This window comes from Antechinus flavipes, chromosome 3 (genome assembly GCF_016432865.1).
Source record: "Antechinus flavipes isolate AdamAnt ecotype Samford, QLD, Australia chromosome 3, AdamAnt_v2, whole genome shotgun sequence".
NCBI lineage: Eukaryota > Metazoa > Chordata > Mammalia > Dasyuromorphia > Dasyuridae > Antechinus > Antechinus flavipes.
Window position 1 is genome coordinate 474,258,865 of NC_067400.1, and position 24,776 is coordinate 474,283,640.

General features: G+C 36.7%; 1 protein-coding gene across 4 annotated transcripts in view; it reads left to right on the top strand.

Moving 5' to 3' along the window:
* The window catches only part of NFRKB (nuclear factor related to kappaB binding protein), a 40,640-nt gene extending 16,454 nt beyond the window's left edge, over positions 1–24,186 (top strand). Inside the window, exons 6-27 of one of the 4 annotated variants that reach the window (XM_051986679.1) lie at positions 1,389–1,563; positions 2,158–2,259; positions 6,331–6,404; positions 7,057–7,141; positions 7,678–7,858; positions 8,146–8,254; positions 8,471–8,597; positions 8,846–8,911; positions 11,774–11,853; positions 11,966–12,012; positions 12,680–12,740; positions 14,967–15,141; positions 15,693–15,799; positions 16,120–16,243; positions 16,467–16,546; positions 16,704–16,924; positions 17,027–17,300; positions 17,812–18,030; positions 19,471–20,238; positions 22,268–22,374; positions 22,664–22,799; positions 22,915–24,186. In XM_051986679.1, coding sequence (XP_051842639.1) covers positions 1,389–1,563; positions 2,158–2,259; positions 6,331–6,404; positions 7,057–7,141; positions 7,678–7,858; positions 8,146–8,254; positions 8,471–8,597; positions 8,846–8,911; positions 11,774–11,853; positions 11,966–12,012; positions 12,680–12,740; positions 14,967–15,141; positions 15,693–15,799; positions 16,120–16,243; positions 16,467–16,546; positions 16,704–16,924; positions 17,027–17,300; positions 17,812–18,030; positions 19,471–20,238; positions 22,268–22,374; positions 22,664–22,799; positions 22,915–23,040 — 3,444 coding nt within the window. In that variant the 3' untranslated portion in view covers positions 23,041–24,186. The remainder of the gene's footprint in view (positions 1–1,388; positions 1,564–2,157; positions 2,260–6,330; positions 6,405–7,056; positions 7,142–7,677; positions 7,859–8,145; positions 8,255–8,470; positions 8,598–8,845; positions 8,912–11,773; positions 11,854–11,965; positions 12,013–12,679; positions 12,741–14,966; positions 15,142–15,692; positions 15,800–16,119; positions 16,244–16,466; positions 16,547–16,703; positions 16,925–17,026; positions 17,301–17,811; positions 18,031–19,470; positions 20,239–22,267; positions 22,375–22,663; positions 22,800–22,914) is intronic. The other 3 variants (XM_051986681.1, XM_051986680.1, XM_051986682.1) reach the window with 3 other exon arrangements.
* Positions 24,187–24,776: the final 590 nt, after the last annotated feature.

Below are 24,776 nucleotides of genomic sequence, written 5' to 3' on the forward strand. Positions count from 1 at the left end.
ATAACTAGTCCTCCCTCCTTTCCCCCAGTCTTCTTAAACATTATATCCTTCCATATATTAAATACAGGGACACAGGCCTCTTGGCTATTTCTTGAATAAGATGCCTCTCTCCAAGCATTTTCATGGCCTTTTTGCCCTGCCTGGAATGCTCTTCTTTCTCATCTCCTCAAGAAAGCCTCTTGGCTTTCTTCAAGTTCCAAGCTAAAAGCCCACTTTTTATAGGAAGGCTTTTCCAATTCCTCTTAATTCTTAGTGCCTTTTCTCTGTTGATTATTTCCAGTTTGTTCTGTCTATATCTTGTTTATACATAGTTGTTTCTATGTAATCTTTCCCATTAGATTGCTCACTACTTGAGGATTGCATTTTATTTTTCTTTGAAGCCCTACCGCTTAGCACAATTTCTGGTACATTGTTAAGTTATTTCTCAGTCATGTCTGACTCTTTTTGACACCAGTACATAATAAATGTTTATTTACTAGACACCTATGAGTAGGAGTGTTTGATTCAAATGAATGCTTATCAGATCCATTGTAGCTTATTAAAGAAAACCAGGATGTTTTAGTGGTATGTTTCTAACCTTTGGGGTTGCCATAAAGAAAGACTTTTTGTTCTTTACTAGGCTCAACAAGTCCTATAGCACTGTTGTTAGAGACATGAACTTCAAAATAAATGGACTATTGTAGTTTGTTTTCATTTGACATTTCTTAGAGCCAAAGTTGTTTTAATTCTAAATGACTCTCTCAGTTCTTGGTGTGGAAAATATTTTAGCTCACAAATACAAATAATAGAATATAAATAATCTCTTATTTAGCTCCTTCGGGATATTATTAAAATGTTTAGTTTGGGAATTTAATCTTGTAAGAAACTATTCCTTTTATATTTAATGGTAATTAACATTTGAGGTTTTTTTCCTTAAGAGAAGCCAGTATTTAAGGAGAAAAGTAATAGCCCCATTTATTGTAGTATAACAGAAATTGGGATAGCTTGAATAATAGCTAATAAAAATAAGTGGCATTTATATAGAGTTTTAAAGTTTGTGAAATATTTACTTCATCTCATCTGATGCTCACAATAAGCCTATGAGGTAAGTTCTATTATTATCCCCATTTTACAGATAGGGAAACAGGTCACCCCATTGGGAAGCATCTGAAGTAGGCTTTGAACTCTAGATTCTAACACATTTCAAGGTCAGCACTCTGTACACTGCATTGCCTAGCTGTCTCAAAAATGAGTGTCAGAAATAAGCTATGATCTCCATACCTCCAGAAAGAGACCAAAACTTGGATCTGGCATCTTGGACTCATTGGTGGTCCTGACAATGGTCAACTCAACTAATATGAAGCACATTTTTAAGGTTATGGACTCACCAGAAGAAAGTCTCTTTCCAGGATTTATTGGAGATGGCTAAGACGAGTGGTCCTGCCCTTCCTCTTCGGAGGAAACGACCTTCACTGTCCTGTACCCCTGAGGAAAGAGAGAGACGCACTCAGCAGCGTTACTTGAAGGTGCTTCGGGAAGTTAAGGAAGAATGTGGAGATAGCACCTTGTCTTCTGATGAAGAAGGTGAGTATTTTCTAATTCTTTGGGAAATGGAGGTGGGACTTTTTAAACTGGCAGCCTGTTTTGCAGTTTGGAGCCAGACATAGTCATGGATCTCTCATGCTAAGAAACTACTTCTCTGGTGGGTGGATAATGGGACTTGAGGACCTCATCTTCCAGCTCTAGAATGCTATTGGAAATTCCTATTAGATGGAAAATTATTACATCTTTTCTACTTTTTATTTAAGTTAGCCTTTGAGTTTAGTCTAGGTTCCCAATGGACAGCTCCCTGCTTGGCAGGGTCCTTTCCTGCTTGTCTGGTCCTATTGTGCCCCTTGAGAGAACTGCTTTTCCCCTTACAGGAGAGTAGTAGTAGCTGTTGGCCTGCTGCAATGCGATTCCATCACTCTGTTGAATTGAAGTCTCTCTTCCTCGAAGAGCCGTTTAAATGATCTAAGTGTGCTCCAGTCCATCTGGGGAAGGGTCAGAAAGAAATGGTGGAACCCTGGTCTCCATGTTGAACCCTTAGCCCTGTTGAATCCAAATGGCCATTTACCCAATCTCCTTTATTGGAGTCCACAGCCACGTTGGGTTTACAAGAACAATTTTCTTTTGAAGATCTCAGCTCATGGCTTCCGAGCTCTCCAGCCCGTTCTCCAAGTCCTGCGGTGCCCCTGAGGGTGGTGCCCACGCTTTCAACCCTGGATATGAAAACTGCAGGTGAGAACAGAGAATGATCTTGACACACTGAGGAGCAAGCTTCACAACTGTATTACTTTAAGAATTTCTTTGAAGATTCACAATAGTAAATAGTGCTTGTGAAATAGTTTTGAGAAAGGGTTTAGAACAATTTTGTCATTTTGGAGTAAAAGACAGCCATTTTATTTTGACCCTTATTAGCTGATGTGTTAGTATCATGCTCTGATTAATGAAATCTGAATGATAATAGGCTTTGCTGTTTTTTTAAAAAAAGCAAACAAGCAAAAAAAAAGCCCAGTGTAGTATAACTATAAATGAGATGTGGTCTTTTCAAGATAATATTTTTAGCAATAATTTTGACAAATATAAAATAAATAACAAAAGCCCAAATAAGTTATAAAATGTTAGCTTTTTATATTTGGCTAACGGAATAGACAAATTAATAACATTCTTGCTGTTTGCTTATGCTTTTTTAGTTAATATAGTTAGTTTGGTTGATAATGTTTTTTATGTAGTCATAGTTAACATGTACTTTAATTCTGCATTTTTTACTTTCTATTACTTCATTCTCTTTATATATTCTTTTATATGTATGATTTAAAAAATTATAGTACTATTCCATGACATTAAGATATAATAATTTATTCAACCTTTCTCTACCCATTGGGTACATATAGCCTATTAGCATTTTTTCAGCATTATAGATATAAATATTTTTGTACAAAAAAATCTTTCCCCTTTAGTACTTATTCCTAGTAAAGTGGGACATGATTTAAAATATAATTAATTTTGCAGCCTACTCTATATTATTTTAAACTATTTTTTCATATTACTTCTGTTATATGTATTTTTCTGATTATTAGATTTTGTCCAATGTTTTTCAAATGTTTAACAATTTGTATTTTCTCTTTTGAAAGTTAACTATAGCAGAAATAATTGTTATATTTGATCATTACTAAAGGTATCTATGAAATAAAAATGAATTTTATTTGATTTCTTAAGCAATAAGGAACATTTTATATTTAGTATTTTTATTTCCCCAGTTATGTATAAAATTTTTTTATATTTGTTTTTGAAACTTGAGGCCTTCCTCCCCATCCTCATCTCCCTTTAAGAAGGCCACATGTGAAGTTATACAAAACATTTCCATATAGGTCATGTTGTGACATATCCGCCTCCTTCCTCCCCCCAAAAAAACTTCAAGAAAAGTAAATTAAAAAAAAAAGATGATGCTTCAGTCTGTATTAAGAAACAATCAGTTTTTTTATCTGGGTATGAGTAACATTTTTCCAAGTCAGTCTTTTTTTTTTTTTTGCCAAGGCAATTGGGGTTAAGTGACTTGCCCAGGGTCACACAGCTAGGAAGTGTTGTTTCTGAGACCAGATTTGAACCTCACGTCCTCCTGAATTCAGGGCTGGTGCTCTATGCACTGCATCACCTAGCTGCCCTTGAGTAGCTTTTTCATCATAAATCCTTCAGAGAAATTATGGATCATTGTAGTGCTGAAAATAGCAAAATCATTCACAGCTAGTCATCTCACAACATTGTTATTGCTTTGTACACAGTACATTTCACTATGCTTGAGTTCATGAAGTATTTTCCAGGTTTTTCTGAGAGCGTACTGCTCATCATTTCCCATAGAACAATAATATTCCATCATAATCCCCTACCACAGTTTATTCACCCATTCTCCAATTGATGGAGAATCCCCTCAATTTGCAATTCTTTGCCTTGAGAAGAGAGCTGCTATAAATATTTTTGCATATATAGAAAATAGATATATATTTTTGGAGGGGAATCTCTTTTGGGATTTATGCTTAGTAGTGGTATTGTTAGGTCAAAGGATATGAATGATTTTCCAGCCCTTTGCATATAGTTCATATCTTTTGATTATTTATTACTAGGGAAATAGCTCTTATTTTTTTACTCAGAGCAACATTTTAGAAAGAATTATCCAGTTGCTTTTTGGGCCCATAAATCTAAATTTACTGATACTAAGTCATGTTGATGAAATGTTCCTCTGAATACAAGATTTTTGATAAATTATGCAGAAACTTTTTTATATAATTTAGTTTTTTTATTTTTTCATTTTTATAGAATTTAGTTTAAAGGGACTTCAAATTCATTAAGTCAACCTTCTATCTACTATAGGAATTCTCTTCACAATATCATCAATTATTTACTATGGCTTAGTAGTGCCATGCATTGTAGAATGCACTGGAGATACAAATTCACTGTCCCTTTATAGAGAGTGATTTAATCTCTGCTTAAACATTTAATTGATGAAGAGGGTGCTCATTCTCATAAGATGGTTCTTTGCATTAATGAAAACCTGTAATTATTAGTTTTTTCTTGATAGTGAATTGTGGCTTTTCCATCTTGTCTTTATATTGTCTTCTGAAGTTATATATATAGGAAAAAAAATCCCTCTTATGAGTAATAGTGCTTCATATATTTGAAGATCATGATAACGTCCACCCTAAACCTTCTTTTTCTCAGGTTAGACCTTTTGAGTTTCTTCAGTTTTTCATAATGACAATATTCATAATTTTAAAAATTCCAGATTCTTCACAGTATTATACTGGTCAGATTTCTTGCATTATACTTCAGCTTATTTTTGTTAAAATTTAGTGTCCAGAACATACACCAAATATTGTCTGACTAGTACAGAGTACAAATGATTATTACAAGTTTAGTCTAAACTTGGTAGCCATTTGTAATATGTAAATAAGAAAAAAAGATGATCTTTTGAGAAATCATAAATTCTCTGCAGTTTTTTTTTTAAGTTTTAATATATTTGTTTCTGTGTCCCCATCTGAATTTTTCTTCTGTGTATTCTTTATTTTGTTGCTGCTGTTATTTTTATAGTTGGAATCAATACATATTCTGTTTCCTTCAGTTTATGTGGAACTGCCCAGATTCTTTGTATTCTATTTGTCATTGCTTAGAATGGAATCATATTCTGTTATGTTTTATTTATTACATTTTGTTTAGCCATTCCTTAATGTTGGAAATTATGTGGTTATTTTTGCATTCATTGTTCTTACAAATTATGCTAATATTAATATTTTTGATTGAAGAAATATTTAATAATCACAAATTAGTAGCCATCAGTTAAGACAGAATATTGCACATGTACTATAGGCTTTTCTACTTAGTTTTTTTTTTTTTTTAGTATATAATAATTTGTAGTAAGTTGGTAACTCATCATTTTGTTTGATTTGTGTTATGAAAATTTTTGGACTTCAGAGATTTTTCTTGACAATAACATTCATGATATATAGTTCTGGTAATGAGATCCGTTGATAAAGAACATTAACAGTTTTCTAGGTGATATTTATGACATACTGCTTTTCAGAAAAGGTATACTAATTCACAGATGTAGTAGTAATATTTGCATTTTACATAACTTCATCAAGACTGAAATTTGCTAATTTTTAAAAACTAGTTTAATGAGTGAAAGGTCATATTTTAAGAGTTGTTTTGATTTGCATTTGTCTGATCATTTGAGTCTGAAATTTTTTTCAGATGGCTATTGATAATTTATTTTTCTAGGATTGTCTATTCATCTTCAGATTTTTCTCTTGGGAAATGGCTTTTACTTATTTGTATAAATTTCTTGTTAGAGTTTTAGATGTTAGATTAATAAGTATATATATATATATATATATATATATATATTTATGGCAAAGATTTTTTCCCCTGATCTCTTAAATCCTTTTTACTCCAGATAAATTGCTATGTATTGTACAAGAGATCCTTTATACCCATTTTGTGACCCATTATTTCTTTTTATTACCTAAATAAGTGCTTTTCTTTTTTCTATAAATTACAATAGATATTTCATTTTATTGGTTAATTAAATAAGAAAAATTGGTTATTGATGCATTTGAAGTATATTGTGGTATGTGGTAAATCTGTAGATCTAATCCCATCTGTCTCAGTTTGGGTTAATGAGTTACCTAATGTTTTTTATTTTAACTTCCCTTTTTTGGCTATTTCTAATAGGACAAATTAATATTTCATTAACATTTTAAAATTTGAGCACTCTGTTAGTGAAGCACCCAATATGGTTTGGTTCATTTTGCTCAGATAAACTAGAGCTGGGGGACAACGATCTGAAGATGATGTTAAAGAAACACCATGAGAAGCGGAAACACCAACCTGTAAGACATGGGGATTATCTATGGTTATCAGTTTAATTTCTTGGGACATGAAGTCCTGTGGAGAACACAGGTCTAGAAGTTTCCATTCTTTTATATTTATATTTTTATTGTTAGAGGAGAAAGGGTAAGAAGAACAGCTACAAATATGTTCAAATGATAGAAAACATATATGAGGAGCAAATCAGAGAAAGTAAAGAAATATGAGAGAGAAATGTTTTCATTGTCTTAATAGCAAGAAGGAAGGAAGAATCAATCATTTATTAAGCTTATTATATGCTTTTCAGATATTATCTCATTTAATCCTCACAACAACCCTGGGAGTTATGTGTTGTTATGATCCCCAATTTTATAGATGTGGAAACTGCCAGGCAGAAGTAAAATTACTTGTTTAGGATTGCACAATAAGTGTTTGAAGCTAGGTTTGAACTCACATTTTCCTGACTCTGGCCCAGAGTTTTAAACCTTTATGTCATCTAGCTATGTCTAATCAGCTTATAATATAAGATCCTATCCATCCTAATCCTGTGCACCTCCTTTAAGAACAGAGTTAACATGAGGTCTAAAGTCATCTGTTGAATGGGCTGGTAAAAATTACAATTCAAGTTACTCCTTCCTGCCCACCATCACTTAAGTCTTTACAATTCTCATCCAGGATCATCCAGATCTTTTGACAGGAGACCTGACTCTCAATGACATCATGACACGAGTGAATGCTGGCAGGAAGGGATCCCTTGCAGGTAAATGACTGTATTTCTTCCAGAGTTTTCATGATGGGATTGAACTGCCAAAGTGAAAATAAATGTTCTTCTAAGTTGTTAAATAGCATACAGCCTAATAAGCCTCTAAAAAAGTAAACTTTAGGCATAAATATGCATATAAAAAGTTAATGCAGAATTAATATGATGGATAATATAATCTATTATTTATTGTCTAATGCTAGGCTCTAAGGAGACAGACAAAAAAGAAGTGGTCATTGGGTTCAAGACACACTTGGCATCCTGAGATATAGCATGTATTTATATAGTTATGTACACAATGTAATTAGAATTTGGAGGGAGCAAGAAAAACCTCATATAGTTTTAAAGCAAACTATATTTTGATGTACTTTTATAAGTGTTAAAGCTAAACTGCAAACCTCCAGTATTAGAATCTAAAGGTCTCCTTCCTCTGGTTTGTTTTCCTTATAGTAGCATATCACCTTCAGATAATGTACCTCATTTTCTCATGTAGAGACCATTGGTTTTTATCTTCCTCTCTTGTTTTTTCTTATTAGCACTGTTTGACTTGGCTATCCTCAAAAAAAAGGCGAAAGAGAAAGAGGAGAAGAAGAAGAAGAAGCTGAAAATGATAAAATCAGAGATAGATGATCTAGCTGAACCTTTGAGCAATCCAGAGGGGATTCCACCCCTATCTGAGGCCCCATCCCCACTGCCAATCTCTGCCATCAAAGAAGAGTAAGAAAGAGACAGTAACTCCCCAAGGATGCATGTTTAACAGACATGTTAATGAATTTTACTTGGATATGTTCTCCTGAATTTATTACCCTCTAATTCTCAGAGCTGTCGGTTATGCGAAATTCTGGTGATTCTTGGATTTGTAGCTAAGATCAATCCTTTATGCACCATTTGTGGTCTTTGAAGGAGCACCTGGAGAGCTGTAGGAAGTACTGAGGATTAGAACCAGTCTAGGAATCAATTCATGGTGCCCTCTGCAATTGCTTTTTATCTTTACTTCCTCATAGGCCTCTTGAAGACCTCAAGCCCTGCCTTGGAATCAATGAAATATCATCTAGTTTCTTCTCTCTCCTACTGGAGATCTTGCTCATGGAGGGACAGGCTAGTCTTCCTATGGTAAGAATATCTGGGAAATCAGAGATGTAAAGAAGAAACTTTAAAGGGGGAAGAAGCAGTAACCAGATGATTGCTTGGGAGATTCAACTCTTGCAGTCTCTATATAGATTTGCTTCTGGCTGGCTTTGTGACTTTGGACAAACTTTTCTATTATTCTTGAATTGTCTACCCTCTCAGAATCCCTGGAGTGACTTGATTCTTTTGTTCCTTTTGCAGCTGGAAGAGCGAGTCCTCGATTGGCAGTCATCTCCTGCCAGTACCCTTAATAGTTGGTTCTCCTCAGCTCCCAACTGGGCAGAATTAGTATTACCATCCCTACAGTATCTTGCTGGAGATAGCCGAGGTGAGGTGTTTGTTCTTGTAGAGCCAACATATATATTTATATTTTTTGCTTTAGGTTTGAATTGCCTTAGTGCACTGCTGTTTTTTTTGGCTGATTCCTATGAGTTACCATACCAATCCTTTGAAGTCTTTTTGACATTGCCACTTTGGCCTACTCTGAGGGTCTGGCTCACCTCTTTCTGGGTCAGTAGAAAGTAGAAGACTGTTTCTGACGTGTGCAATTTGCTGATTTGAACTGTCTCCTTACAGCTGTTCCTTCTAGCTTTTCTCCATTTGTTGAGTTCAAGGAGAAGACCCAGCAATGGAAATTGATTGGTAAGTAGTATATTAGCTTCTTTATATACTCATGGCCTTTGCTCTTTCATTTTCTCTTTGTTGTTTTTTCCCCTATTTAAATCAATGAAGTTCTGAAGCCTGAGTAAAATAATTGGTCTCAGCCCTTTTTTGTCCAGAGAAAACTTTTGTGTGTGTGTGTGTGTGTGTGTGTGTTAGTGCTTCAAGTTTGGTAGAGTATGCTCATAATTTCAGGCTGGAGTTTTATTGTTTAGACTTTAGTTACTGGTGTGGAAATTTCCACTAGTGTAGTCTTTCTGATCTGTTCAGTCTTTCTCACTGGGAGGTTTTTGTGTGTTGTTTTTTTTTTTTTTTTTTTTTTTTTGGTCCTTTCTTTTGTCCCTTTTTCGTTCTGTTCAAATTACAGTGTCTTGCACTAATAGGTGTTAATAAATATTTGTTCATTTATAGACTAATTATAGCTTTATTGTTGTACTGAATATATTTTTTTTTAATTCATAAACATCTTTTAATTGTTCCATCTGTTGGAACACTGGATTGTAATGATTATTCAGCCCAGAGAATTTGCCTTGAATTGTTTTTTTTCTTAATTGTAGGATTTCTTTTCTTTTAGTGAAACTATTATGAAATTAGCATAGGGTAGGTAGCTTTGTCCTAGAATAGTGAAATCTAGGCTTGAGAGTATAGAGCATGTTACCTCACTAGGAGGGTACTTTTCATCCCCGTGGTGATTGCTGCTGTCTCCTCTCCTGGTCCTCACTTGAACTGCTGTGTATGGTAGCTGCTGTCTTCAGGGTGCTTTTGTGATATTACCACAATCTCAGGATCACTTTTGAAGGAGGAATTCCTCCCTCGCTTCACATCTTCCTCCCATCCCTCCCCACATACACATCCTTCTCAAGGTCCTGTCCCTGTGTCACCCATCTCCAGGGCCCATTTTTCTTCTTTGCCCTCACTGGCATTGGGGAATGGTGTGAGGTATTTGAAGGCTGAACTTTTCCTGGTGTGACTGCTCTCTGAGAGGCTCATGTGATTTTGTAAACATTGAGTTTGCCAAGGGTTCTCAGCAGGATCAGCACCCATTCCTATATTTCTAAAGGTCATGCAATTTTTGTTTTCCCTCTCAGGTTTTTTTAACTTTCTTTCTAGATCTGATTTTTCTTGTGCAGCAAAATAACTGTATAAATATGTATATACATATTGTATTTAGCATATACTTTAAACATATTTGACATGTATTGAACTAACTGCCATGGGGGGCGGGGGTAGGGGGAAGGAGGGGAAAAGTTGGAACAGAAGGTTTTGCAAGAGTCAATGTTGAAAAATTACCCATGCATATGTTTTGTAAATAAAAACCTATAATTAAAAAAAAAAATTAAGGTCATGTGAAGGCAATTTCCTATAAGTGAATGAACTCAATACTCCTCAACTTTTTTGTGTATGTATGTATGTGCAAAATATATACTTACCAGTTTTTAATATTAGGTCTGACCACTTATTACAAGGAATTCATTCAGAATATTAGGGGAGTTTTTCCCTTGTTTTCCTTTCCACATCTTCCTTTGGGTCTTAAAAACCCCTTCATAAGGGGTGTCTTTTGAATCTTTTACTTATCCAAGTAGCTATGTGATTCTAGGCACTTAACCCTAATTGCTTCATATACTCCCCAAAATTAATAATAACTTGCTCAAGTAGTAGGTTCCTAAAGGAAACATGAACCCCGAGAAAATAAATCAGAGAGAAACCCAGATGAATTCCCTCCCTTTTAAACAAACAAAAAAACCCTTCTTTTTCTTTATTCTTTTGAGGGAAAAGAAACATTTATAGAACAAAGAATTTATCTCATTTTCTAAGGAATAGTTTCAGCCTCTGCTCTGCTTTGCCTTGCTGGAAGGTCATGCCAATTTTGGGGACATCAGCATACAAAAAAATTCTACATATTGGGCAATATGTACTAGTTATATTTAAAAAAAAACAAACCTATATAACTCTATAGAAATCAAATTAGAAGGAAAGAACAAAATCCTTTATTTAAGTCCCATTGCTAAAGTGAGGCTTGGAGAAATCAAAAATTAACTTTTCCTTGTCCCTCAATCGCCTTCAGTTATATCTTTCTACTCCCTTTAATGTCTTTATTAATTTGACAGAGAGGGCTGGTAAAGAAATGGGTAGGTTGATTGCTTGGGATTTGGGGATAAGAAGGGAAGATAGGGAAGCTTTTGGATGCACAGTAGATTCACCAATCTTGGCAGTATTTTGAACACCTTGCTGGGCTTACAAGGATTTATTCTAACCATTCTTTTTAAAACACATGCCTGGGAAATGAAAAATTTTGGTGGATTGAAGTGAAATGATCATTTTCTCCTAATTATTTTTACTCTTATGTGGAAAAAAATTTTTTAAGGTTTTTTTTTACATTATTATTAATAAAGTATATGCATGGCTAATTTTTCCAGCATTGACTCTTGCATAACCTTTTGTTGCAAATTTTCCCCTCTTTCCCCCTAACCTCCTCCCCCTAGCTGGCAGGTAGTCCAATACATAGTAAATATGTTGAAATACATATTAGATCTAATATATGTATACATAAAAAATTTTAGTTTTAACTCTAGGTTTGTATTTGAATAATCCATTTTAGGGAAAGTCAATAATTGATTTTACTAAATGAAGGGATATTGATATTTGTTCTGTGAAGGAAATTTTTCCCTTTCTCATTTCTTAAATCTCATAAGGAGACACATGAACAGCAAATTGATTAATTGGTAAATATTGCTCTCGAATGTCTCTTACAGATTAGATTGTTCAGTGAAATAGTAATAGTTGGGATTCTTAGTGTTGTATTTAGATTGGATTGTGTTTATTGTTTTCTGATTCTACTTACAGGTTCATCTCAAGACAATGAAAAGGAATTAGCTGCCTTATTCCAACTGTGGCTAGAAACCAAAGACCAAACTTTCTGTAAGGTATGACTTTCAAGAAGTTTCAGAATCTTTTCACAAGATTCTTTTGACTCTTGAGGTTATTCAAAGCTTTCAGAATTGTCCCTTTAGTAGTTAAATTTGCCTTGTTGTCCAGCAGGAAAATGAAGACAATTCAGATGCCACAACACCAGGTCCCCGAGTGTAAGTATAGAATAATTGACTCTTTTGGGCATTACTGATATTTATTTTAAATCTTATGGCCATTCTAAGCCAGCCTCTGGATGCTTTCTAGCTTCTCCGTGTCCTTTAGATACTGTCCACACAATGCTAGAACAACAATGCTGATTCACTGTGCTTTTAAAGTCCACTAAAACCCCCAGAGTTTTTTGGTATAAATTGTGGTTTAGCTATCTTTCTTGCATCTTATACTTCTGCAATTGAGTTTTCCCCAATGAGGAATAGACAGTGAGGATACTTGTGAACTAAATAACTAAACTTTTAAAAAAATGTATCGCCTAAAGCCCCATTATTCTTTAAACCTTTCTATATAGCCCGCAAAATGTTTAGTACTAACCATGTATGTACACATAAGGAACCAAAGATGATTAAAATAAAACATGGTTTACCTATTATTAGTGCCAAAAATCAGTCTTCCCATCTGTTAGAGAGATTGTAGAATAAGTCATTGAGACAATTCTTGGTAGGACTTGGAAGAGGGGAGATTCTGTCCTTGTTGTGAAAGAGGGGTCGTGGAGATGGGAAAAATTCAGGTAGAAAATGTGGGAAGATTGTAGAGCCCATAGTTGGTAGGTACTGTGGATGGAGAGGAACCTGCCACTTAGAGTTGATTGAAAACTCTGTGTTCCAGAAGAACTGACTATGTGGTCCGGCCCAGCACAGGGGAAGAGAAACGAGTTTTTCAGGAACAGGTAAGGAAGAACCTGAAATAATGTGAACCCTAGGATTAGTGAAAATTTATGAAAAAAGCCTCAGATCCAGTTGTATCTTAAGTTCTTTTTGAAAAATCTAGTCCTTTATGGATTCTTCTAGTTCCTATTACTGTATTAAAAATGAAAATGCTCTCATCACTTTTTCTTCATCTGTAGCAGCAAAAAGTGTTTGTATAGCTCTTAAATTATTTTGACAAACATCAAATGCCAAGAACATTGTGTTAGAATGCTAAGAGATATACCAAGACTAAAAACAAACAAACAAACAAAAAGTGTTCACTTAAGGAGCCTATAGCAGTAAAACATTTGTGGGTGGCAGGAAGAAGGAGTTACAGCTTACCAAAATATAGGGCATTAAAGCTGCGCAAAGGTCAGTGAAGGAAATATTTTTGATTAAGAAGTTGATTTTTGTGTTTCATTGAGCAAGCTACTTAGAATCGTATCAATAGATTTAGAGCTGAAAGAAACTTTTGGAGCTTATCTAGTCACATTTTACAGATGAAAAAACAGGAGAAAAAAAAAAGAAACAAAATGCTAATTAAATCCCTACTATGTGCCAAACACTAGGCTAAATAAACACTTTATAAATAAAATGAGCCTTTAGAGATTAATTTGTTATACAAGTTCCTGAGATCTTTTCCATCCAAATCCAGTACTTCTTTACTGTTTCATGATATCAACTCCTTTTCCTTTGTCTTATTGTTACTTTAGTCAGTCTTTTGAAGGCAGTTCTAACCTTTATTAACAAATATATTATTTCTTTATGTTAGTCATTATATCAAGTGCTGAGGATACAAAGAAAGACAAAAACATGGTTATTCCCTCAGGGCTTCTACAATGTAAATGGGAGATAAATTTCAGAAGTGGTGGTAGTGGTAATGGTGGGTAGAGGAGAGATATGGAGGTTGGGAATGCCTCTTGTGGAAAATGGGATTTGAACTGAAACTTGAAAGAAACTAGAAGGGAACCCAGGTGGAAATGAGGAGGGTATTCCAGACATGATGGACAGCCAGTGAAAAAGGCAAGTAATTGAGACATGGAATGTTATATTTGAAAAACATCAATCCAGTGTTTCTTAATTGTAGATTACCTGGAGGAAACTTGAAAAGTAGGAATAGCCTGGGTTGTGGGGTTTTTTTTGCTGAGACAATTGGGGATAAATGACTTGCCCAGGATCCACTCAGCTAGGAAGTGTTAAGTGTCTGAGGCCACATTTGAACTCAGATCCTCCTGACTTCAGGGCTGGTGCTCTATCACCTGTGCCACCTAGCTGCCCTGGTTGTGGGGTTTTAAAAGGCAAACAGGATTTTATATTTGATGAACCACCGGAGTTTATTGAGTAGGGAGTGGTGACAAGATTAGATCTTCCTTTTAGGAAGATCATTTTGGCAGCTGAGTGGAGAATGGACTGGAATCAGGGGGTAGCTGAGGAAGAGAAACCAACCAGCATGTTGCAGAAGTCTAGGTATGAAGTGATTTACAGAGTGACAGCTCCATGACTAACAAGTAGGGGCTAAATATAAGAAATGTGAAGGAAGAAACAAAATAAGACTTGGCAACAGGTTGGATATATAAAGTGAATGTGAGTGAAGAAGCTAGAAATAAAATTAAGATCAAGCACTTAGGGGACTGAAAATAGTGATTCTCTTGACAGTAATAGGAAAGTTAAAAAGCAGGAAGGATTTCAGGAAAAAAATTATGAGTTTTGCTTTAGATATGTTGACATTGAGATGTCTATGGGACATTAAGTTTAAGAATCCAATAAGCCATTGGTGATATTTGAGTAGAGATCAGAAGAGAGGTTAGGTTTTGAGAAATAGGTTTAAAAATCATCTGTATAGATTAATTGAACCTATGGAGGCGGATGTGTTTACAATGCTATATATTATAGAGAGAGAAGAGCAGAGGACAGATCTTTGAGTTCATTCATGGTTAGTAGTTGTGACTTGGAGAAAGATTCAGCAAATAAGTCTGAGGAACAGTCAGATAGAACTAGGAAGAGCAGTGTCATAAAATCTAAAGATAGGAGGATATCTGGGTGAAGAGTGTGACTAACAGAGCCAAATGTTATAGAAGAGTCAAGAAAGATGCGATTTGAGAAAAAGGCATTAGCTTTGATAATTAAGGGATAATTGCTACTTTGATGAGAATACTTTCAGTTGATGGGGGACAGAAGTTCATTCTTCTTCTATTTGCTTGCCCCAGGAACGTTTCCGTTATAGCCAGCCCCACAAAGCTTTCACCTTCCGAATGCATGGTTTTGAATCTGTGGTGGGGCCAGTCAAAGGTGTTTTTGATAAAGAGACCTCGCTTAATAAGGCCCGTGAGCATTCCTTGTTGCGCTCAGATCGCCCTGCTTATGTCACCATCCTGTCTCTCGGTAAGACACTTAGATTTTTTTCCTCTGGGGAATATTTTCTTTTATATGATAATTTGATTTAGAGCTGGAAGGGACTTTAGAGACATTTGCCATTTGGTTCATCAGAAATCTGAGACAATGATAACACCTTTCACAGGGATAGAGAGGTATGGATGGGGAATGGTGAGGTGAGGGGGGAGAATGTTGGAAATTTTATAGTATATGTGAGAGGAGCAGGTGGGGCAGAGGAACTAGGTTTATTCCCAGATTTATATAGTTGAATTAATTTTTTCTTCTGACTCTGTTTCTTAAAAAATTATTTTGTAAGAATTGAGAGGAAAGTGCTGGTGAGGCTAGCAGTTAGGAGTTTCTGCCAGTAATTCTTGAACCTTATTTAGAATGTGTAGCCTAGGAAAGGCCAGAGATCACTACGATCACTAGGGGGCAGACTGTCCTTGATACTAACCAAGTATCAAGAGAAGATGAGACCTTTTCTGTGAAGTGGAAATGAATGAGGTATTGTACTACAATGGAATTCCTGTCTCCTCTTCTGTTTTATAATCACTTTCTAGTCAGGGATGCTGCAGCCCGACTGCCCAATGGTGAAGGGACTCGGGCTGAAATCTGTGAATTGTTGAAGGATTCCCAATTCCTTGCGCCGGATGTTACCAGCACTCAGGTGAGATGGAGAAGAGATTACCCCAATTGTTACATTTTTAAGATCTACTGGGAAAGCTCAGATTCACTTTTTGCTAGAATTTCAATAATTGTGTATTATTCTGAGACCTTGTTCAGTTCAGTACACTAGGCAGCTATTGAATACTGTGCTTAATAAATGTATATAGATATTGGGAGTAAAAGCACTGAATAGTTTAGAGGGAATTATTGAGAACACTTTAGGCCCTCAGATTGACCAAAACCAAGAAATTATCTTTAGGGCTTAACTGCTTCCTGGGATCTGGTTTTTATCCCTACTTGAGTTATGTTTACCTTTTTCAGGTGAATACAGTAGTAAGTGGTGCCCTGGACCGACTGCACTATGAGAAAGACCCATGTGTAAAATATGATATTGGACGAAAGTTGTGGATCTACCTTCATCGTGATCGGAGCGAGGAAGAGTTTGGTGTGTGAGGCCTCTGGGTCAGCTGAGTTAGACTACAAGTGGGGAATCATCTGAATGACTAATTTGATCTCTTTATTCTTCTCATTTGACTTTATACAAGAGTTAGATGGTTGAAGGACAGGATAGTGTGGTTGCCACAGATCCCGGGGGGTTGAATTCTAACAATATTAGTCTTAGGATTTTGAAATTCTGGCATAGTTTACTAGTTAACTTTTGTTCACAGAGCGAATTCACCAAGCACAAGCAGCTGCAGCAAAAGCCAGAAAAGCCCTTCAACAAAAACCTAAGCCCCCTGCCAAAGTGGTAAGTGACATGGACCTCAAGAGAATTTTGAGAGGTAATAACAAGAGCCAAATATGTTTTACTACTCATTTAAATGCCTTTGAAGCTATGGTAACTATGCCTTCCTTCATTGAGTTCATGGTTAAATATATATATTTTCTTTTTTCTCTGGTTGCAGAAGTCCAGTAATAAAGAGAGCTCTGTGAAGATGCTTAACAGTGGTACATCAGAACCAAGTCAGCTAAATCTTAGTGACTCCAGTATGCCAGCTACTCCTGTCACCCCTGTCACCCCCACTACCCCAGCCCTACCTGCTACTCCTATATCACCTCCACCTGTATCAGCAATTGGCAAGAATGCACCTAGTACGGGTCCAGAGCCAACTAAATCTAGCCCAAGGTATATTTTTCCCTTTTTTTCCCTAACTTTCTTCCTTCCATGCTTCTTTATTTGGACATTGCTTTAACACTTCCTCTCCCCTCCCCCCCTTTTTTTTTATAGCGTTCTTTTGGTGTCTTCACCAACAATGCCTCAGTTGGGAACATTGCTCTCCCCAACTCCAACCAACCAAACTCCACCAAATTCCCAGTCCACTGGCCGGGTAGTGACCCATTCTGGCTCAGCTGGACTTCCTCAGGTACGGGTAGTAGCGCAGACGAGCCTTCCTGCTGTCACTCAACAGCCTACAAATTCAACACAGACACTGCCACAGATGCCAGTGGGTCCACAAATCCGGGTTCCAGCCACTGCTACACAGACCAAAGTCATACCACAAGTGAGTATGAAGGCTAAAGGGCATTAGATAGCAGGAGAAGCTGAACCAGGCACGGGTAGTGATTCCATTGGAAAGATTATCAAGCCTGGAAAATATGAAATCTATATTTTGATCCCAGTTCATCAGTTAATTTGTGATTTGTCTGAAGTTTTATCCTGTATATCTTAAGTTTCCTTGTCTGCAATATAGGAAAAATACAATCACTCTTTATTTCAAAAAATTACATTAAAATGAGGTCTTTTAAAAATATTTTGAGACTTAGCACCACATTGGTGTAGTTCTCAATGTCCCTTGAGTATTGAATTTAGACATTTGTAGCCTCAGGATGAAATGTTTTCAATTTTTTGTGGTGAGGAAATGAAATATTCTTATATATTCCATCTAGATTTGTTGGAAGAAATGAATTTTAGTACAGAAGAATATGCTATAGCATATTCTAAGAAAAGAACCCTTCTTGGTGCCAGTGCTTATTTTATATCCAAATGAATGTTTTCCTCTTATCTTGAGCCAGACAGTGATGACAACTGTTCCAGTGAAAACGCAGCCTACCCCAGCCCCAGCACCTGTGCAAAGGCCTGGGCAAGGCCAGGCAGGACTCACAGTGACAGGTCTCACTGCCACCACTAGCCCTGCAGCAAAACCTGCCACCAGCTCTCCTGGAAGTTCTGCATCAAGTTCCTCCACAACCACTGTTATCCAGAATGTACCTGGCCAGAATATCATCAAACAGGTTACTAATTCTTGGGCAGAATTGGCTCATAAATCCAGAAACCTAGGACATATTTGGGGAAGAAAATAGGGATATGAAAAGTTTATTTGATCTTTTACTTATCATTGATTTCAAGCCAGTGTCTAGTAGAAGGCAGTTGCAAGCATTGCAAGTGTTTATTTTTGTAGAGATCCATTTGGATTACTTGGTTGGGATTTAGGCCTTTTTAAATTGTTTCTATTTATATCTTTATGTACATCATTTCCTTTTCTGCTTTTTTAAAAAAAAATAGTATTTTATTTTCCTCTAGTTACAGGTTACAACAATTTTTAAAATTCATTTTTAAAACTTTGAGTTCCAGATTCTTCCCTCCCCAGCAATGTAGCAATTAACAATGAGAATGCAAACGATTAATATAGGTTATATATATATAAAATCAAACATTTCCATAATAGTCACATTGTGAAAGAAAATAATAACCAAAAACCTCAAGAAAAATAGAGAAAATGTTTTAAAAAATATACTTTAATCAGCTTTCAGACACCATCAGTTCTTTCTCTGATTTGGATAGCATTTTTCATCACAAGTCCTTCAGAGTTGTCTTGAATCATTGTATTGCTGAGAATGGTTATGTTATTCACAGCTTATCATCTTACAATATTGCTGTTACTTTGTACAGGTTACATTTCTCTTTGCATCACCTCATGGAAACCATTCCAGATTTTCTGAGAGCATTCTGCTCATAATTTCTTACAGCACAAGAGTATTCTGTCATAATTGCAAACCAAACTTATTCAGCCATTCCCCAATTGATGAGCATCCCCTCACTTTTCAGTTCTTTGCCCTCAGAAAAGAGCTGCTATAAATATATATATTTTTAAAAAATCTTCTTTGGTATATAGATTTAGTAGTGGTATGTGTGGTTTTATAGCCCTTTGGGCATAGTTCCAAATTGCTCTACAAAATGGTTGAATCAGTTCACAACTCTACCGACAGTGCATTACTCTTTTTTTCCCCACATCCCCTCTAACATTTGTCATTTTCCTTTTCTTTCCTATTTGTCAGTCTAATGGGTCTTCAGAATTATTTTAATTTTCATATCTCTAATCAGTAGTGAGTTAGAACATTTTTCCATATGGTTATAGGTAGCTATGATTACTTCATTTGAAAATTATTCTTATCTTTTGATCATTTATCATTTGAGGAATGGCTCTTATTTTTATAAGTTATCCGTTTAAATATATGTTTGAAAAATGAGGCCTTTCTATTTTTCATTTACTGCTAATGAATGTAAAAAATAGTATTAACTTCTTAAGTAGATTTGAATAAAAAGGAAACATTTTCTGTTGAAAAATGTACTTTGTAAATTTTGCATGATGGTATTATTTAAGTAGTCTTCACATGCCCCCGTTTAGCAGAGATCTCTCCAATCTATATCAGTGCCTTTCTTCCCTTCTCCAGGTGGCAATTACTGGACAGCTGGGCATGAAGCCTCAAACAGGCAACAGCATCCCACTAACAGCCACTAACTTTCGCATCCAGGGTAAGGATGTTTTGCGCCTGCCTCCTTCGTCCATCACCACCGATGCCAAGGGCCAGACAGTGCTACGTATAACTCCTGACATGATGGCTACCCTGGCCAAGTCCCAGGTCACCACAGTCAAACTGACCCAGGACCTCTTTGGGGCAGGAAGTGGTGCTGCAGGAAAGGGCATCTCTGCTACTTTGCATGTCACATCCAACCCTGTGCATGCGTCTGACACCCCGGTCAAGGCCAACTCGGCTGGTACCCCTTCATCGACTCCAGCAGGCACCACTGTGGTCAAAGTGGCTCCTGACCTGAAGCCTGCAGAAGCCTCCAGTTCAGCTTTCCGTTTGATGCCTGCGCTTGGTGTAAGTGTGGCAGACCAAAAAGGCAAAGCTGCAGTGGCTTCAACAGAGGCAAAGCCAGCTGCCACAATCCGCATCGTGCAAGGACTGGGAGTGATGCCTCCTAAACCAGGTCAGACTATAACAGTTGCCACTCATGCCAAACAAGGCTCCTCCTCAGCAGGTGGCCCTGGAGCTGTTCATACTTCCACTGTGTCCTTACCCAGTATGAGTGCTGCTGTATCAAAGGCTGTGGCAGTAGCTTCTGGGGCCACAGGAACCCCTATCAGCATCGGGACGGGAGCCACCACTGTGCGACAGGTCCCTGTGAGCACCACAGTTGTATCTACTTCCCAGGCTGTGAGTAACATTGTGATTTAAGTGTAACCCTTTTAAAACCATTCAACCTTAATGTCAGAGGGAAAGTTAGGTGGGCTTCTTATTCTAGTGATAAAGACTGGAAATAAAGTATCCTTTATTTCCATACCACTCTACCTGATCTTAGCAGTTTTGTTTTCTATTAATTCATTCATAGTATTTAAAAATATTCCCCTTTATCTATATTATACTGTGGCAATAGGGTCTTGGTGTTACTTTCTAACTCTTAGGTCACTTGGTTTGAAGATCAGCAGGGGAGGTGGGGGGGCGTCAGAATGCAGGTGGGGTGATTTGAGAATGGCCTTTCCTAATGAGTGAAAAGTCTTTTAAGATGATTTTATACCATTTTTTCACTTGCAGTTCCAGGATGTTGGTAACAAGGAAATTTTATACTATTTGTTTCTCTTTGTTTTTTTGAGTCAGTGAACTCTTTCCTTAGATTGAACTGCTTGAGAATTGGGACTTTTGCCTTTTTTTGAATTCCCAGCGCTTAACATTGTGCTTGACACACAATAGATGTTTAATAAATATTTGTCAGTTGATTTACTAAACATAAAAAATTAGTCCCTAATAGGGTGTTTCATAAAAACAACTGAATAGACAAGCTGAGGCAGCTAATTGATTGAAGACCTTGACTTTGCTGCTTTCTTTTAGCAGAAAGACTATTTGTTTAGGGAAAGGAATGGTTCCTATTAGTGGTCCTTTGAAATATGTTTTAATCAGGTAACCCATCTTTGAGAGGAAATTAACACTATGTGAATCTCTTCAGGGCACCATCCCTAGCCTTTCTACTCTCTCTCTATTATTACTCTCTTTATTGACTTGTGAGTCACAAAATGAAAATAAAACTAGGTACAGCAGAAGTTATACAGATGTGTTGATGGCTTGTTCCCATCCCTGCTTTTCTGCCCAGGGGAGATGTTGCTGCCAGTCATGAACACCTAGTGAAGTGTCTGTCTAAATTCATGTCTAAATTATATACCTATAACAATTTTGTTACTGACAAGGAAAAATAATGTAGAAAAGCCAAAGAGCTGAGTATTATTGTGATTTAAGTGTAGCCTGTCTCATTGGATTCCCTTTTAAAATCATTCAACCCAATTTGTTTCTGTCAGAGGGAAAGTTAGAGAGGCTTCTTATTCTAGTAATGAGGACTGGAAATGAAGGTAAACCTTAAACCTACTACACATTTTCAGTTTCATTATATTAGTTTTGGACTTTGGAAACTATATTTCCTTCACTTGGCAGATTGTAAAACCTTATTAATATGTATATCCCTGGAAGAAACTGAAAATACCTGAGGAATGCATAATCTGTTGCCTTGTACTTAATTAAATTACCATCACCATCCCCAACCCTTTTGCTGGCTCCCCCTCAGTGAACCTACATTCCAGTGAAACACTAGAATTGCATTCAATATTATTAACTCTTTAGCTCCTTTTTATTTCCCCTTAGGTTTTTAAATGGGAAACCCATATTTACATTCTTATGTTTCTGTTTTTGTTTTTTTGGTAACGTGGAACAGGGTAGTACAACGTTATAACTACATTTGAAGGCTTCTTTGATTTTGACCTAAGTTTCTTGGCTCATTGGAAACCTAGAGAGGAAGGGGTAATGAAAGTGGTTATCCCAAGTGCTGTCTTGCAATCCAAGTACTTTGAGCTCTATGCTTTTTTAAAATTTAATTTAATTTAATTAAAAATTTTTTTTTTTTGCTAAAGCAGTTGATGTTGACTTGCCCAGGGTCACATAGCTAGGAAGTGTTAAGTGTCTGAGACCAGATTTGAACTCAGGTTCTTCTGATTTCAGGGCTGGTGCTCTATCTAGGTGCACCACCTAGCTGCCCCAGCTCTATGCTTTTTTAAAAAACATTTTCCTAGTACTTCTCTCTGTCCCTAATCCCACAAAAATCCTCTTCTTTTCAATGAGATCATATTTGTAAAACACTTAGCATAGTGCTTGGCATGTGATAGGCCCTTAATTAATTTTTGATTTTTTCTTTTTTCTACAGGGTAAGCTGCCTACACGGATTACAGTGCCACTATCAGTGATTAGCCAACCTATGAAAGGCAAGAGTGTGGTTACAGCTCCTATCATCAAGGGCAACATTGGAGCGAAGTGAGTGATGGTAGGGAGGCTGAGAGCAGAGTTGAAGCTTGAGCTCTCTTTTCTAGTTAGAAAAAGAAAATCATGGAGGATGTAGATGATTTCTTAGGATTCTCTTTTTGATATTCTGGCTTCTTGTGATAAGACACATAGTCTTTTCAACCAGTTAAACTGTACATGATCCTGTTTTTTTATTCTTAGATTGTTGCTATTATGCTGTTTTAAGTTAGTAGGCTTCTTTTTGTGTAGCAGAGGAATGGTGCATCAGTACACTGCAATCATCCCTGTTTTCTCTCCACAGTATCAGTGGATTGGGTCGGAATATCATCCTCACTACCATGCCAGCTGGCACCAAACTTATCACTGGTAACAAACCTGTTAGCTTCCTCACTGCTCAGCAGCTGCAGCAGCTTCAGCAACAAGGACAGGCCACTCAGGTAAAACCTCATGGAATCCTGCTGGTCATAGCAAACTTATTGTCACCTCTTATTTAACTTGATTGTTGAATCCTGTGTGTTCTTTCAGCACCTTACACTATCTTTTTGTAAACAGGTGCGCATCCAGACAGTCCCGGCTTCCCACCTCCAACAGGGAACAGCTTCTGGATCTTCTAAAGCTGTCTCTACTGTTGTCGTGACCACAGCCCCATCCCCCAAACAGGTGCCTGAACAGCAGTGAACATGGAAGGGGAAAGAAGATGGCTTCTCAAGGACTGTTTTGGGGTCTGTTCTCCCAGCTGAAGCAAATAGGGGCTACATCACACCTGCAAACTCTCCTTCTTAAGGAGAGAGAGACCAGATAGTGGGATGATGTCAGTAAACTAGATTCTGTAGTCACAGGATCCAGTGAAAAATACTAAAAAGGGCTCTGGCTCACTCCTGAGCCTGCTTTGTGGATTAATCTAGGGGAAGGCAGTTCATTACTGTGTCATACAGACCAGAATTTTCTTTCTTGGTATTGACTGAAGTCAAGTTGGAGGAGAGACTTACTGACTTTAGAGTATGCAGGCTCTGTGAGCAAGCCTTACCTTGTATGTGGAGTTCTTCAGTAATAGATTTTAGCCTCCCATGGTATTCCTTAGTCACTTATGTGACGGGTGGATTCGATACCAGGTTTAGGGTGACATTTTGTGTCCAGAAAATAATTTTATATAACTTATTGTGTTGTGTTTTTTTTTAAAGATGCTATTATTGCACCTTTTTCTCAAAACAGAAACTTGGGCTTTAGCCCTTAAATAGATCACATATTCTCTTTTAAGGGAATAGCTGGTATCCCAGCAAGTTAGTACAGATTTTTTTATAACTATAATGGAGAGGGAAAGAATATATGGCTGCAGAAAATATAGGTAATGGAAGGACTACTGTGGATTTCCTGAATGAGATAAAAGTTGGAAACTGCCTATACTATAAAATAGTGGGTAGGACTTTAAACACGGTGCAAGTTATTGCTAAGTCTCTAGACTTAATCTGTAGTTTTTGCTCCTCTTTTCAAACAGTGGCCCAGAAAAAGTGAGCAGACTCCAGGGTAACACCACCATTTATACTGCTTTTGCTATATTGTGTCAGGTCCTGAACTTTATTCCATGTTAGTGGTACTGCTATCACTTCTGGTCTTGGAATATGGAAGAAAGTGGGAGGCACAGGGCCAAGGAGCAGCCTATCCAGCAAGGATTGATCTTATACTTATTGACCTGAAGTTACAAAATATTTTATTAATACTGGCTGTCTCATGCTTCCTTCCTGAGTCTCTATTGCTGCCTGACAATGCTCTTTTAAAAAAATTTTTAAAGTGTAATATATAATTAAATGTGTTGTTAATAACATATGCCTTGTTGTTTGCTTTGGAATTTGTGTGAATGCATTTTCTTATGGTAAATACTGATTTGGTGGTAGTTTTTGATCTTGAATTCCCTGTCTTTCAAAAAATTATTTAATTGATGTTTTTTAACTAGTTATTTTCCAATAATGGTATTTACTGTCTGCCCACATCCAGTTTACTTATAACAAAGTAAAACTGTTAAGTAAAGCAAACTAACACCTATTTCAATTGGTCATCAAGCCATATGTAAAACTTCTATATATCAGGCATTACATTACATGTAAGCTAATGGGGGGAGATACTAAGAGGTTAGGGGGTCAGAAAGGCCTGTCTAGAAAATGGTACTAGAATTAGTCCTCAGCTTTGAAGGAGGCTAAAAGAGTCACACCCCATACTTTGTTCAGCCATTCCTAGGTCTTAACAGGTAATCAGAGTCACCTCCTTAGATTCTTATTCTTTATTTTTCTTCCATTCTCCCTATTCCACTTCCTTCCCCTTGTACTTTAAATGCTGCTTCAGGATGAGAAGGTTTATTTTGCTTGTGACTATTCCCTTTCCAGTATTATCCTCCTTCTTAACTCTTCTCCTGCTCATTC